The sequence below is a fragment of the Balaenoptera ricei genome, chromosome 10, assembly GCF_028023285.1.
Source record: "Balaenoptera ricei isolate mBalRic1 chromosome 10, mBalRic1.hap2, whole genome shotgun sequence".
NCBI classification, from domain to species: domain Eukaryota; kingdom Metazoa; phylum Chordata; class Mammalia; order Artiodactyla; family Balaenopteridae; genus Balaenoptera; species Balaenoptera ricei.
The window spans coordinates 85,178,503-85,193,154 of NC_082648.1; the positions used below are offsets into that span (position 1 = coordinate 85,178,503).

Sequence of the window (14,652 nt, forward strand, 5' to 3'; positions counted from 1 at the left end):
TAAGAGATCTGGGGGAGGGCCGGAGCGGGACGGGCTCGGGGCGGGCTCGGGGCGGGGTGGGGCGGGGCAACGCAGGCTCCGGACAGGCTCTTGCTGCCCCGCCTCCGCCCCTGGGACTAGTGCGCTGGTCTTCTGCTGCCCTGACGCTGTTGGGTGCTTTGACCCCCAACCCAGAAGCTTCTTGGGTTTTAGACCTCCGTCACCACGCTCTAGTCATGTTCCCGTCTCCATCACTGAGTTCTTCATCCACATCTTCTCTTTTTCATGTCCCTGTCAGAATTTGCTCCACAAATGTCTCTAATTGCTTTGCTTTCTTTACCTACTCAGCTTTCTTCACATTCTTGCCTCAGTGTCTTATCCTTTGTTTAGATATTCTGCTTTTCCCCCGGCTAAATGCTATAATTTGATGTTTCCTCTAGAAATTCTAAGAGAAGTAAAAGTTGATAATGTGTCTTAATAGAACCCAGGACCTGGGAATTAGAAGGCCTAAATTTAAGTCCTGGCTCTAGTATTTTCTAGCTGTGTTAAGCTGGAGAAAATAATTTACTTACTTTTAGCTTCAGTTTAATCTTCTATACAATAGATTAATAATATCAGCCTTACCCAACTCACTAGGTTGTTGTATCTAAAGAAATAAGGATGTAAAATTTCACTTAAAAATTTCTGTGTAAAGGAAGGAAATTGTTGAAATAGCAGAGAGAATTATTACAGCTCTGCACCTTCACCCCACCCAGCCCCAAACCAACATTTTACAGAGGTGAAAATGACCACCCAGTGACATCTAAAAGTGGGGGAGGGGAGAATAACACTACCTCTGAGGGATGTATCAGAAAATGCTGTGGGTGTCTATGGGGATGGCCAGGGGATAGTTTACACATAGAGTCCAACACCTGACCCTTTTCAAGCAAGGGAAAGGAGATATATGTGGATTGACTGTTTACTCACTTAACATTTATAATGTACTATAAATGAGGCACTATTCAATTAACTAGGTAGCCTAAACAAACAAAACCTGTTCCTGCCATCAAAGAGTTAACAGCCTCAGCGGGAAGGTAAATTCCTAGTGCTAGGACCTTGAGCTCTATCATTAGACTCTTGTTCAAAGCCTTGCTTGACCATTTTGTAGCTGTGTAAACTTGGGCAAGTTATTTCAGTCTCAGCCTCAGTTACCTCATCTATTGGAGCTAATAGTATCTAACACAATTTTGTGAGGATTAAATGAGATTATGCATATATAGTGTTGAACAAAGTGCCTAGCATATGTCAAGCTCTTAATAATGCTATTATTGTCCTTAGCATAATTGAAAGTAGAAGTAAAGTGCTATGAAAACATAAGGGATGGAGTGATCCTATCTTGTTTAGCCAAAGATGGATTTACAGTGGAGATATTATTTCAAAGGTGAGAATGTCAGTTTAAAGTTAAAAGGACTGGCCCTGAAGTCAGACGTGGATTTGAAACTTTGCTCTGTGGATTTTTAGCTATGTGGTTGTTGTGAGGATTAAGCTAATGAAGTTTAAGTACTTAGAGAATGCCAGACACAACTGTGGTTTAAATTTACATTTTTGTTAATTGCTATTTAATTCTCAAAGTATGATTTTCAAAAAGTTAAAAACGTGACTGTCATACAAATATATAATGAATGTGCATCAAAGATTTGTTAACTCATATTGGCAAGAACCGACAAGATAGGGTATAAAGTTAGTTCACTCATTAATGTGACTTAAATCTGTTGCACATGTTCATTATGTATTTATTATCAGAGTGATTTTTAAAAAATATTTATTTATTTATTTATTATTTTTGGCTGTGTTGGGTCTTCGTTTCTGTGCGAGGGCTTTCTCTAGCTGCGGCGAGCGGGGGCCACTCTTCATCACGGTGCGCGGGCCTCTCACTATCGCGGCCTCTCTTATTGCGGAGCACAGGCTCCAGACGCGCAGGCTCAGTAGTTGGGGCTCACGGGCCTAGCTGCTCCGCGGCACGTGGGATCTTCCCAGACCAGGGCTCGAACCCGTGTCCCCTGCATTGGCAGGCAGATTCTCAACCACTGCGCCACCAGGGGAGCCCCCAGAGTGATATTTTTAACTTTTAAAATTACACGTTGTCAAAATATACATGTATTTGAAAAGTAATAGTTACATGCTTGAGATTCTTTGTACTAAAACCTGGGAGGAGAGAGTGCATGGTGTGAAGGTGAATAGAGCCAGGGCTTTTACTGAACAGTGTGTGCTGAAACTGGCTTATACTGACTCATGAGAACCAGTTGTGTACATCTCTTCCCAACTCTGTGTTCTGGTGTTTGGTGAGTTCAGGAAAGCTTGAAATCAGCCACTGTGACAGTATTTTCACCACAGAAAATGGTAAACACTACAAATCAGGACTTTTTTCTTGGAGATCGGTTGTTAAACATTTACCAGCACACAGTGTAGGATGGGTTGAAGGGGGATGAGATTGCAGATGTATGGACGTTATTTCATAGGCAGTGTCAAGTCTTGGGAGACTTCTATGGTGACTGAATTTGGGGAAGATGATCAGATTTCTGATTTAGAAAAATATTCTGATAACGATACTGGCAGTACAGAGGACAGATCATGAGAAGAGAATGGAGACAGGAGCCTTGAGAAGGCGGCAGCATTACTATTTCTGGTGAGAGATAAGGCAGTATCAGTAAAGGTAAACAAACAAAAAAGGGTCAAGGACAAATTCCAGAGATTAAGACAAGGATTGGAGTTGAAGTTTACTGAGGTTTTTAGTTTGGGGCACTGGGTAGATATTGGGGCACACCACTAATTGAGACAAGTAATATAGGTGAAATAAGCAGTTTTGGAGATAAAATTGTTTTGGATTTGTTACCTTTAAGGTTATCTCAGGACCCCTGGATAGAAACATTTAGGTTGCAGTTGGGGGTAGAAATTCTTCTTTAGGATTTATTGGTATTCAATGATAGCTGAAGCCAAGAACAAAAATGATCTTGATCCAGGATCAGATAAATATGAAGGAAAGTGAAAAGGGAAGCTTTTTGAAAGAGCCTATTTTGAAAGATGAGAGGTGAATAGAAATGATGGTTACTCTGTGATGTAAGACTGATAAAATATTTTTTACATGGGGGATCCTATCAATTTAATATTGTTAGAGAAAATAGAATGACGAAAATTGGACATAACTAACTTTGGACTTTCAATGACTTTTTTTTTTTTTTTTAAAGTGGGATGAATATCAGGAGTCCCACTTTTTTTTTTTAATTTATTTTATTTATTTATGGCTGTGTTGGGTCTTCGTTTCTGTGCGAGGGCTTTCTCTATTTGCGGCAAGTGGGGGCCACTCTTCATCGCGGTGCGCAGGCCTCTCACTATCGCGGCCTCTCTTGTTGCGGAGAACAGGCTCCAGACGCGCAGGCTCAGTAATTGTGGCTCACGGGCCCAGCTGCTCTGCGGCATGTGGGATCTTCCCAGACCAGGGCTCGAACCCGTGTGCCCTGCATTAGCAGGCAGATTCTCAACCACTGCGCCACCAGGGAAGCCCTCAATGACTTTTTGATACAAAGGAATATAGACACCAATAGAGTGCCTGACTTAAAGGAGTTTGCCATGGCAAAGGTAACAGAATGATCACATGATCAAAGGATGATGATGATGATAATTACTAACAGGTACTTGACTTTTATCATTTACTCTTCATAAAACAACTCTGCAAGGGGGCATAATTATAGTATTCCATTCTACAGATGAGGAAGGTAAGGTGTAGAGAGGTTAACTAACCTGTCCAAAACATGTAGTGGCAGAGCCAGGATTTGACCCAGGAGTTTGAATGTAGAGACTGCACTCTTAACTACTATCTATGATTTCAATAATAAGACCTACTTCATAAATTGTAAAGATTAAATTAGTAAATATACATAAAGCTCTTAGAACAATTTAACCACACGCATTAAGCCCTGTGTAAGTATTAACCCTTATCTTTATCGCCCAAGGTTACACAGCCATTTTGTGGCAGAGTCCGGATTCCAACCTAAAATTCGTTCTCTTAACCCTTACGATATAGACGAGTGAGCCCAAGACATTGGGGGAACACATAGGAGGAACACCTAATTTCAGGAAGGGGAAAGGAGGAGTGTGTCAGAAGTCGAGAAGCTTTTTTAGATAAATAAGACACAAAGCTCCGTCCAGAAGAACAAGCAGACAGGGAAAACTGTGAGTTAAAAAAGCGAGGTGGTTGACGTGTTGACGTGTTCCGTGTTTGTAACAGGGTGGTTGGATCCAACAGTCAGAAGGGCAGTGGCGGGCAATGAAGCTGAAGAGTCTTCATATCCAATTCCGTGCTGCGTATGGCTTTGCAATTTATTCTTCAAAAGACTTCACTGTCTGAACAATACTATTCGAACACACACCCACCCACAACCTTCCCCCTCAAACCCCCACAAAGATGGTTCGTTATAGGGGTTAGAAGAAACTCCCAAGAGCGACACAACCTGCAAAAGTAAAGAACAATCACACATTGGGCGAAAAAAACCAGCGTTTTCTTTCTTATTGGATCTGGCCAAGACGTAAACGGGTTGAGATAGGAAGCACGGTACGACTCTTGCTGGCATGCTGGGCGGCAGAGCAATCTCTGGCTTCCGGCGTCCTCAGTTGCTAAGGGAGACCGGAAGCGCCCGTACGCTCCGTGGGTGCAACCATAGAGTGCCGGAAAAAGTGTGAGCAGAGGGGTCGGAAAAAGAAAGCAACTGCGGTTAGTGGTAAAATGACGACCTTAGTGCTGGATAACGGAGCCTACAACGCCAAAATCGGTTACAGCCATGAAAATGTCTCGTAAGTGTTCGCTTCCTCCGAGGGACAAAGCATATATGCCTAGTAGTTACGTGTGTTACGCTTCATCTTGGGACGTCTGTAAACTGCAAACGCCCCCGCGCGGCCCTCAGGCACAGGGATGCTCTCGTTGGAATTGGGTAGTTTGAATGCTTTGAAGTGGGACTTTGTTACTAACTTTGGGCTACGTGGCCCCGGAAGTGGGACGTGTTTCGTTTCGTAACAGGAAATAGTTCAGGAAAATAGGCTTCTAAGGAAGCGGTTCCCGACAGAGGGGTCCGTACACAAAGTTCATGAACCCTCAGGAATCGTGGGCAACATTTTGTGTGTATATGCATTTTTGGGGGGACGCGATCATAGCTTTCATCAGATTCTTAAAGGGTTCCATGGCCCCCAAAAGTGTAAAAACCGCTGTTTCAGTGGCTGTAGACTTTGAAGGCTTTGTACTTTAGCCCTTCTAAGTGCTCATTGGCTGACCTGGTTGATCAGACTCAAATACTACACTGGCATTCATAAACTATGTTTGAGTAGAGACTAAGCAAATTAAAAGACACGCTTTTGCTCTAGAGTATTCACAGGGGACTCTTTCCCTTCCTCCCTCCTTTCCTTTTTCTTTTTTTAGAGGACAGACTGCGTAGGAATGTATATTGTTACAGTCTTATTTTGGCAATGTGTATCATTGTTCTCATCCTTTGACAGCAGTTCTGTTATCAGTTACTTAAGGAATAATTTAGAAGTCTTGATAAGAATAGGTGCAGAATACTCTATATCGTGTATAGACATTGTGTATGGTGACACAAAGGTGGGGGGAGAAGCAAGCTAAATAATCAAGAACAGTAAATTGACTAAAATTGTAATACAACCATATGATTGACTACAAGGCAGGTTTTAAAATTATGTCCTTGGGCTTCACTGGTGGCACAGTGGTTAAGAATCCGCCTGCCAATGCAGGGGACACGGGTTTGAGACCTGGTCTGGGAAGATCCCACATGCTGCGGAGCAACTAAGCCGGTGAGCCACAACTACTGAGCCCGCGTGCCACAACTACTGAAGCCCGCACGCCTAGAGCCCGTGCTCCACAACGAAGAGAGTAGCCCCCAATCGCCACAACTAGAGAAAGCCTGTGTGCAGCAGTGAAGACCCAATGCAACCAAAAATAAATAACATAAATAAATTAAAAAATATATTGTTTAAAATTATGTCCTTGAAGACTGTTTAAACATAGAGAAAATGACAGCATAGTAAGTGAAATAATCAGGTATAAAACATTTTTACAGTATTATCCCAATTAATGCAAGGATTTTAATCGCCTTTAGCGCAAAATAATCCTTATACCAAAATGGAATATTTTGGGGTGACAAATTATGCTCCCCTTCACTTTCTCTCTCTCTGTCCCTTTCTCTGTATGTGTGTGCATATATATGCACACACACACACACACACACATACACACACATACATGTGTACACATGTATGATGGATAATGGTTTTAGTTTGTCTTCCTAACCAGATTGTAAACTCATGGTGCGTAGCAACCATATTTAAAAATAATTCCTACGTCTGTACCTTATAGCATCTTGCTGATTGAAAATCTTTGACTCCATGGAAACTTAATTTTATGGTCAGAATTTTGAACTTGCAAATTTTTTTTTTTTGTTACCAGAATGGTATTAAGAATCTTCCAGGAACTTTACCTCAGCCCCTCTTCACCTCTGTGCAGTGGCAGAGCCAATACCCACCTGTAAGGATGTCCTGAAGATTACTTGAGAAAGATAATGGGTCCAGTACAGAACTGGTATATACTAGAACCTTTAAAAAAAACAAAAGGCATGTAAAAATTTTTTAGAGACAGAATGAGAAACACTGGTTTTGGATATTTTTTGACATCAAGGGTGGTGGTTAGGTAAATGTATTTTTAGGAACTAAGTATTTAGGGAATAATTACATTATTTGTGTCTTTGTTTATAGAGTTATTCCTAACTGTCAGTTCAGGTCAAAAACGGCACGTCTTAAAACTTTTACTGCTAACCAGATAGATGAAATAAAGGATCCTTCTGGACTCTTTTATATTCTTCCTTTTCAAAAGGTAATTCAACTATGTCATTTCTAGCATTAAAGACCTAAATTGAAGGATAATTTGGAATGTATATTTAAGATTATGTATGAAAATATTTTTGGATATCAGAGAAAAAGTTATTTAAATTTTAATTAAGATCTTATTAAAACCAAAAGTTTAATTTAAATTGTCATGTTAAAAAAATGACCATAATTAATTATACTTCAATGAAAAAAATCAACTATACTTCAATAAATAAAAATAAATGACCATGATTTAGTTATTGATTGTGAGTACTGAATTTTACTTGTTTATGTTAAAGCTAAATGTAATGAACACATTAAAGAAAAAGAGTATAGAGAGGTGTCTTTTGAACCCTTGATATTTTGGTAATTGTTAATTTGTAATATTTTGAATTTCTAAAAGGAGAAAAACATACCAATATAATAGGTTTGAAATTCAAACAGCATTAGACTGGTGAATGTGACCATAGAGAGATAAGAATCAGTGATTTAGAATATATTAATCTGATTTTTAAAAAATTGTTCAAATATTTTTGATAATTAAATTCATAAAACAAATTTTTTAGGGCTACTTGGTGAATTGGGATGTTCAAAGACAAGTCTGGGATTACCTTTTTGGAAAAGAAATGTATCAGGTAACAAATTGGAGTATGTATTCAAATTTCTATTTCCATGTCTTATTCAAATGAAAAATTTAAATCTGTACTTATATCTTAAGATTTATAAATTTTTGAATATGTTTCTTATATATATTTAAGTCACTTAATCTACTGTGCTTAGCTTTGATTTTAAAATAAGTGTAAGTGAATGGAATTTCCATTGTGAAGTGGAATTTGAAGTTGAGAAGAGATAGTCTGTATGAAACTTAAGATTAAAATTTTTACTTCAGATTTCTGCTATTCTTAGACCAATTCACTGTCTAATTTTTTTTCACAGTAAAATATTTTTGCTGACATATCTAAATGTGTGAATGATACAATGTTAAAATTTTGTGCTTTTAATATCTTTAGTGTGACTTTAGGTATACTGAGAAAATGTTCAAATTTTAATGCTTCTTAAGAGTGTGTGGGAGAGAATTATGTAAACGTTAAATATTCTAAAGCTTCTCACCTTTTAACTTTTAAAACAAAAGTTTGTTTTGTTTTAAAAACAAAATAACATTCCCAGTGCCTGTAGTTGTATCATTTATTACTTTTGCATAATTATCTTTAAACAATTTGACAGTACCATTTTATCAATGCTACCATTAAGAGAGTTAAAATTATATAATAGTTAAAGTGCATGTATTCTGTAACCAGACTTCCCAAGTTCAAATCCTAGGTATGTCACTGACTAGTTATATGGACCTTAGTAACTCATTCAACTCTTTTGTACCTCAGTTTGCTCACCTTTTAAAAGGGAATAATAGTAAGACATGTCTCCTAGTGTTATTGTGAGGATTAAATAAATGTGTTTATATATGTAAAACAAGTACTTATAATTATGACTACAAAGTTACAAAACTTTGGGAATTTTTTTCCTCACATAGGTTGATTTTTTAGACACTAATATTATTATCACAGAACCATATTTTAACTTCACTTCAATTCAAGAATCAATGAATGAAATCTTATTTGAAGAATACCAGTTTCAAGCAGTATTAAGAGTAAATGGTGAGTTAAAGTTTTCATTGAAATTGAGTTATGTGCATATGAATATGAATAGAGTAAAGAAACACTTAAGGTCCAAGAATATTGGGTGACATTCTTTTTGATTTGAAGGAAATTAAACCTGGAATTTAAAAACTAGATGGACCCTTAGAGATTATCTAGTCAGACTTCTCTCACTTTATCTTTTTACTGATAGGATATTTCTCCCTAATGAAGTTACTAGCCACATATTTCTAATCTCTGAAAGATTATTGTTTCTGAGTTAGTTGTCTTTTCTGTCACTGATGTGTCTCCTATTGTTATTATTATTGTTTGAAATAATGTTAATAGCTCAGGCTGCCAATATGAGGGAAGACAATCTGTAAATATTATCTAGAAGTAAGTTTATTAAAGACTAGAATCACATTACATGACTGTACAAAGAAAGTATACACATATTTAGCTTGTAGAATTTAAGTCTATGTAAGCAACAGTATACTGTAATGGTAGGAGCATAATCTCTAAAACAGTGTTCTCAACCAAGGGTGATTTTTGCTCCTGGGGACATCTGACAAAGTCTGGAGACATTTTTCATTGTCACAGCTGGGAGGGTGCTACTGGCATCTAATGTGCAGAGGACACAGATGCTGCTAAACATCTCACAATGCACAGTAAAACCCCCAACAACAAGGAGTTATCTGGCCCAAAATGTCAGGAGTTCCAAAGTTGAGAAACCCTGCTCTGGAGTCACACTGTCTATGTTTGAATCCTAGCTCTGTTACTTTCTAATCATGTGACCTTGGGCACATTATTTAACTTCTCTATGCTTCACTTTCTTCATCTGTGAAATGGGATTGTTGTGAGGATTAAAACACACACACTCACGGAGTTTAGAATAATGCCCAGCATGTAATAAATGCTCAGTAAAATTATCTGCTATTAAAATAATTATCATAAACTGTGAAGTGAATATTTACCTTTAAAAGTTGATCACAAATTTTTTATCATTTTCCGCAAGAAATATCATGTTTTAAAGTTTAAACATTATAAAGAGCTTGTGACAGAATTAAGAATGTTATTTTAAATTAACATTTTTCCTGTAAATAAAGTTTTTGTCTTTCTGCTTGTTTTAGTTTGCTACCTTTCTTTATTGCTTTAAATTAATTATACTCTTATTCAGTGTGTTTATTTTTTCTTTATCTTTTTTTTTTTAAATAGCTGGGGCTCTCAGTGCACATAGGTATTTCCGAGATAATCCTTCCGAATTATGCTGTATCATTGTAGATAGTGGATATTCCTTTACACATATAGTTCCTTATTGTAGAAGTAAAAAGAAAAAAGAAGCAATTATTCGGTGAGTTGCATTCAATTTTCATCTTATTTCTTAGAATAAACCTGAATGAAATGTGTAATAAACTGAACCAAATTTGAATTCTCCCTTTTTAGGATAAATGTGGGAGGAAAACTCCTAACCAATCATCTAAAAGAGATTATATCTTACAGGTAATACTTAGCTTTGATTCTTTGGGAGGATGGGTTGCTGGGGGTGAACTTTTTTAAGTAATTTAAAATTATGCCTTACCTTTAGTTCTAAGTTCAGGTGGCAATTCTATGTTATTGCTTAAAAGACTATATCACATATATAAATACTAATGATGTTCAAGTTGAAAAGCTTTCTAACATATGAAATGGTAGTGCCCACCAAAAAGACATTTCCAAATTCTAGAGAGCTTAATACATTAATAATATTTTAAAATTACAAATGTACATGTACCTCGTAAAACAAATTTAAAAATGCGTATAAGGAAATATGGATCCAAAAAGAAAATAGATCTCTGCCTTCCCTTTCCATTTCTCTTGTCAGTTTTACTCCATACACAGCATAATATTTCACCTTTATCTTTTATTCTTTTTTAATCTCTATAAGCCTTAATAATATATTGATATGTTTCTGGATTAGCCAATATTAGTTGACTGTCCACTACTAAAAGATGAAGAATTAGTGTACTTAATCACGTGCCAACTCTTCTCCTGCCTCCTAAATTTTATTAATGCTGTTATTTTTAATTTTATTGTGTTTAAAAACATAACTAGAATTCTTAAATCTCAGTTTTTGCTGCATTAACTTTGGCCGGTATGATACTGTCAGTATCTCTTGGCTTCCCTCTGTGTTATATGTGAAAATAAGTGCATCTACATTTCCTTCTAACTTTCTTCCCTCCTTTTCTTTCTCTCAGATGTATCATTACTTTTTTAAACAGCTTTATTGAGATATAATTCTCATACCATACAATTCACCCATTTACAGTGTACAGTTCAATGGTTTTTAGCATATACATCCATCACCCCAATCAATTTTAGAACATTTCATTACCCCCAAAAGAAGCCCAATCCCCTTAGAGCTGTCTTACCCAGCTCTAGCGCATTTAAAAAAAAAAACTTTTTATTTTGAAATACAGACACAGGAAGTTGCAAGAATAGTACACAGAGCCCTGTGTACCCTTAGTGACATTTTATATAACTAGTACAACATAAAAATGATAAAATTGACGTTGGTGCAATACTGTTAACCAGACTACAGATTATATTCAGTTTTCACTATTTTTTACATGCACTTGTCTGCGTGTAGTTCTGTGTGATTTTTATCCCATGTATAGACTCATAAACACCGCCACAGTCAAGATACAGAACTGTTCCACCATTACAAAGGAACTCCGATGTGCTCCCCCTTTATATTTGCTCCCCCACCTTGTCCCAGTACCTTGGCAATTGCTAATCTGCTTTTCATTTCTATAGTTCTATTATTTCAAGAATGTTAGACAAACAGAATCATATAGTACATAACCTTTAGAGATTGACATTTTTCATTGCTATACCATTTCTTCTTAATTATTGAGATTTATAATATTTAGATAATGCTCTTTACTATAGTTAAGTCTTCTTGCCTTGATTATAGATTAATTTTAAAAATAGAAAACTTATAAATAGTATTTACAATATTATGATTATGTGAATGTTACTCATTATGAAACCAAATAGAATTAGTCTCAGCTTCAAAAAGATTAGATATTTAATTCCCTTTCCCAGAAACAGCAAATTAGAAAGGTAAGGGAAGGCTGATACAGATGAGGACATTAACCAAAACCCAGGCAGTTTGAGTCCAAAGCCTATGTACTTAGTCCTTCTGAATGAAACACTGAATGAAAAAAAATTCATATATTTTTAAAAGCAAGACTGTTGAAGTCCAACTTGAAGAGAAGAAGCTGGCAGGAACAACTAGAAATACTGATGAAAAAGAATGATAATGAAAAGAGACTTCTCTAGTAGATGATAAAAAATTTAAAACTGTAATAATTAAATTAAGGTGACACTTGTATAAGAATTAACTGACAGGGACTTCCCTGGTGGTGCAGTGGTTAAGACTCTGTGCTCCCAATGCAGGGGGCCTGGGTTCGATCCCTGGTCAGGGAACGAGGTCCCACATGCATGCCACAACTAAGAGTTCGCATGCCGCAACTTAGGATCCCACGTGCTGCAACTAACACCCAGCGCAACCAAATTAAATAAATAAATAAATATTTTTTTTAAAAAAAGAATTAACTGACAGATCAGTGACACCGAATTGTTGATCCTAAATCAAACATTATATGTAAAAAAAAAAAGTAATTACATATTAAACAAAGCATCAGAAACCAATGAGGAGGGGAGTAACTGTTCAAGAAAGGATACAGGGAAAGTTGCCTGTTTGGAGAAAAATTAAGATTTTACTTTGCCTCATGCACTAAAGTTCAGATGGTTGTAAGACTTAAATATAAAAATAAAACCACAAGAAATAGTTAACTGAGTTGCTAAGCATAAAAACGGTGGAAGAGGGCTTCCCTGGTGGTGCAGTGGTTAAGAATCTGCCTGCCAAGGCAGGGGACACGGGTTCGAGCCCTGGTCTGGGAAGATCCCACATGCCGCAGAGCAACTAAGCCCGTGCACCACAACTACTGAGCCTGCGCTCTAGAGCCCGCAAGCCACAGCTACTGAGCTCACGTGCCACAACTATTGAACCCCGCACTCCTAGAGCCCATGCTGTGCAACAAGAGAAACCACTGCAATGAGAAGCCCATGCACTGCAATGAAGAGTAGCCCCCGCTCACCGCAACTAGAGAAAGGCCACGCTCAGCAACAAAGACCCAACGCAGCCAAAAATCAATCAATCAATAAATAAATAAATTTATTAAAAAAAAAAACAACAGTAGAAGAAGTAACAAAGGGTGTATTTTCTTACAACTTCTTTTTAAAATAAACTTTTTATTGAAGTAAAACATATACATATATACAAAGAAGTATAAGACCGTGAGTGTACAACTCAGTGAATTTTCACAAAGTGAATACACTCATGTAACCAGAACACAGTTCAAGCAGAATATTACCGGCACCCTTAGCCCCCCTTTTGTCTCTGTTTAGTCTGAAAACAACTGACTTAAGGACAGGATAGATTTTGCCAGCTTTTGTTTTTTAACTATGTAAAAATTTTAAACCTTATGTACATCAAAAGCCTTCGTAAGCAAAACTAAAGTAAACATAATCCTGAGAAATAAACCTGAAAGAAATATGACACAGGGTTTTCTTTACTATATTAAGAGCTCTTATCAATCCATAAGAAAAACACTACCCCGGTATAAAATGGTTAGATAATTTTCAGAATACAGATGGTCAGTGGCACAAATAGGTAATCATTGGAGAATTACATGCTGTCAAAGATTATAAAATGGATAATTCTCAGACATAAAAAGTGTTAAACATCTGTAGTAATCACAGATTCAATTCAGATATTTATTGAGCATTTATTTAGGAGCTTGGGATGCAAAACAGAAAAGAATTACTCTTCCTCATGGCACATTCTAGTAGAGAAAATGCAAATTAAAATACTACTCTTACAATCCAAATTAATAGAATTTTTTCAAAAGGTGTTGCAGATTTGTGATATGGACACTCTTATTTGCTGCTGGTCAGAGTATAATTTGAAATAACTTTTCTGGTAAACAATTTTGCAATATACCAAGAGACTAAGTATTTCATATTATGTGTCCTAGAGTATGAATAAATAATGGGATAATCAGAGATAACGATTAAGATGCCTATATTTCGAGTACAGGGACTATGCTAAACACTTTACATGTATGATTAGAATTATTTATTTCTTGCAGCTGTATTAAGTTGGTGAACTTATTACCTTTTTAGAGTTGAAGAGATTGAGTCCCAAAGAGATAAAGTAATTTGTCTACTAAGTTGTGATTAAGCCTGCCTCACAGAGTCCAAAGTCCATGTTTATAAACACATGAGTATTTTTCCTCCTGATCTAAACTTTCAATATTTAGAACATGGAAAAATACATTTTAATAGATCCCTCTGGTTGAAATATGATAGGGCAATAAGAACCTGCTGTATAAAAAAGTAAATAAAATTAAATTTAAAAAGAAATATGGTAAGGCATTAAATCATATTTTTAAAGAATATTTAATAGCATAAGAAAATGTTCATGAGATAATGTTTGGGCTAAAACATAAAAAGTAAAAATCTATGTGCAGAGAAAAATATTCAAAGGAATATTTTTGTTTGTTTTTAAAAACATCTCACATTTTTGTTTGTTTTTAAAAACATCTTTATTTTCTACATTAAGCCTGTGTTGTCTCTGATTCACTCATCAAATATTTAAGCATCTACTTTTTGCCAATTACTGTGTACTGCTGACTAACAGTACTTCTCTAATAGGAAAAGAAAGTGCACATAGTTAAGGCATTTTAGCAAGATTCTATACAGAAAGGCTGGAAGAAAATGTTTCCCTTTAATTGGATAATCCTTGCCACTTAAAACCTCTATTTTCAATTTCCTTCTGCAAACTGGACTGTTTGCCCTCAGAGGGATAATGTGGAGATTAAATAAGATAATGGAATGGGTATTCCATAAAGTTAAAAATATTTTACACATTCAAAAATTTAATATTTTTAAAAAATCAGGTACCTGAAAATTTAATTCCAGAAAAATATTTTAAATGATAATTGTAAATTATGTTTAAATTTTTTCTTTTTTTATTTATTAGTCATCAATTTTATTTATTAGTCATCAATTTTATACACATCAGTGTATACAT

General features: G+C 36.2%; 1 protein-coding gene across 2 annotated transcripts in view; it reads left to right on the plus strand.

The window, feature by feature from the left end:
* The first annotated feature begins 4,655 nt into the window (after window positions 1–4,655).
* Window positions 4,656–14,652, plus strand: part of ACTR6 (actin related protein 6) — a 32,157-nt gene continuing 22,160 nt past the window's right edge. Inside the window, exons 1-6 of one of the 2 annotated variants that reach the window (XM_059936746.1) lie at window positions 4,656–4,806; window positions 6,772–6,889; window positions 7,449–7,517; window positions 8,411–8,534; window positions 9,729–9,864; window positions 9,957–10,013. In XM_059936746.1, the coding sequence (XP_059792729.1) occupies window positions 4,739–4,806; window positions 6,772–6,889; window positions 7,449–7,517; window positions 8,411–8,534; window positions 9,729–9,864; window positions 9,957–10,013 (572 nt within the window). In that variant the 5' untranslated portion in view covers window positions 4,656–4,738. The remainder of the gene's footprint in view (window positions 4,807–6,771; window positions 6,890–7,448; window positions 7,518–8,410; window positions 8,535–9,728; window positions 9,865–9,956; window positions 10,014–14,652) is intronic. The other variant, XM_059936745.1, reaches the window with a different exon arrangement.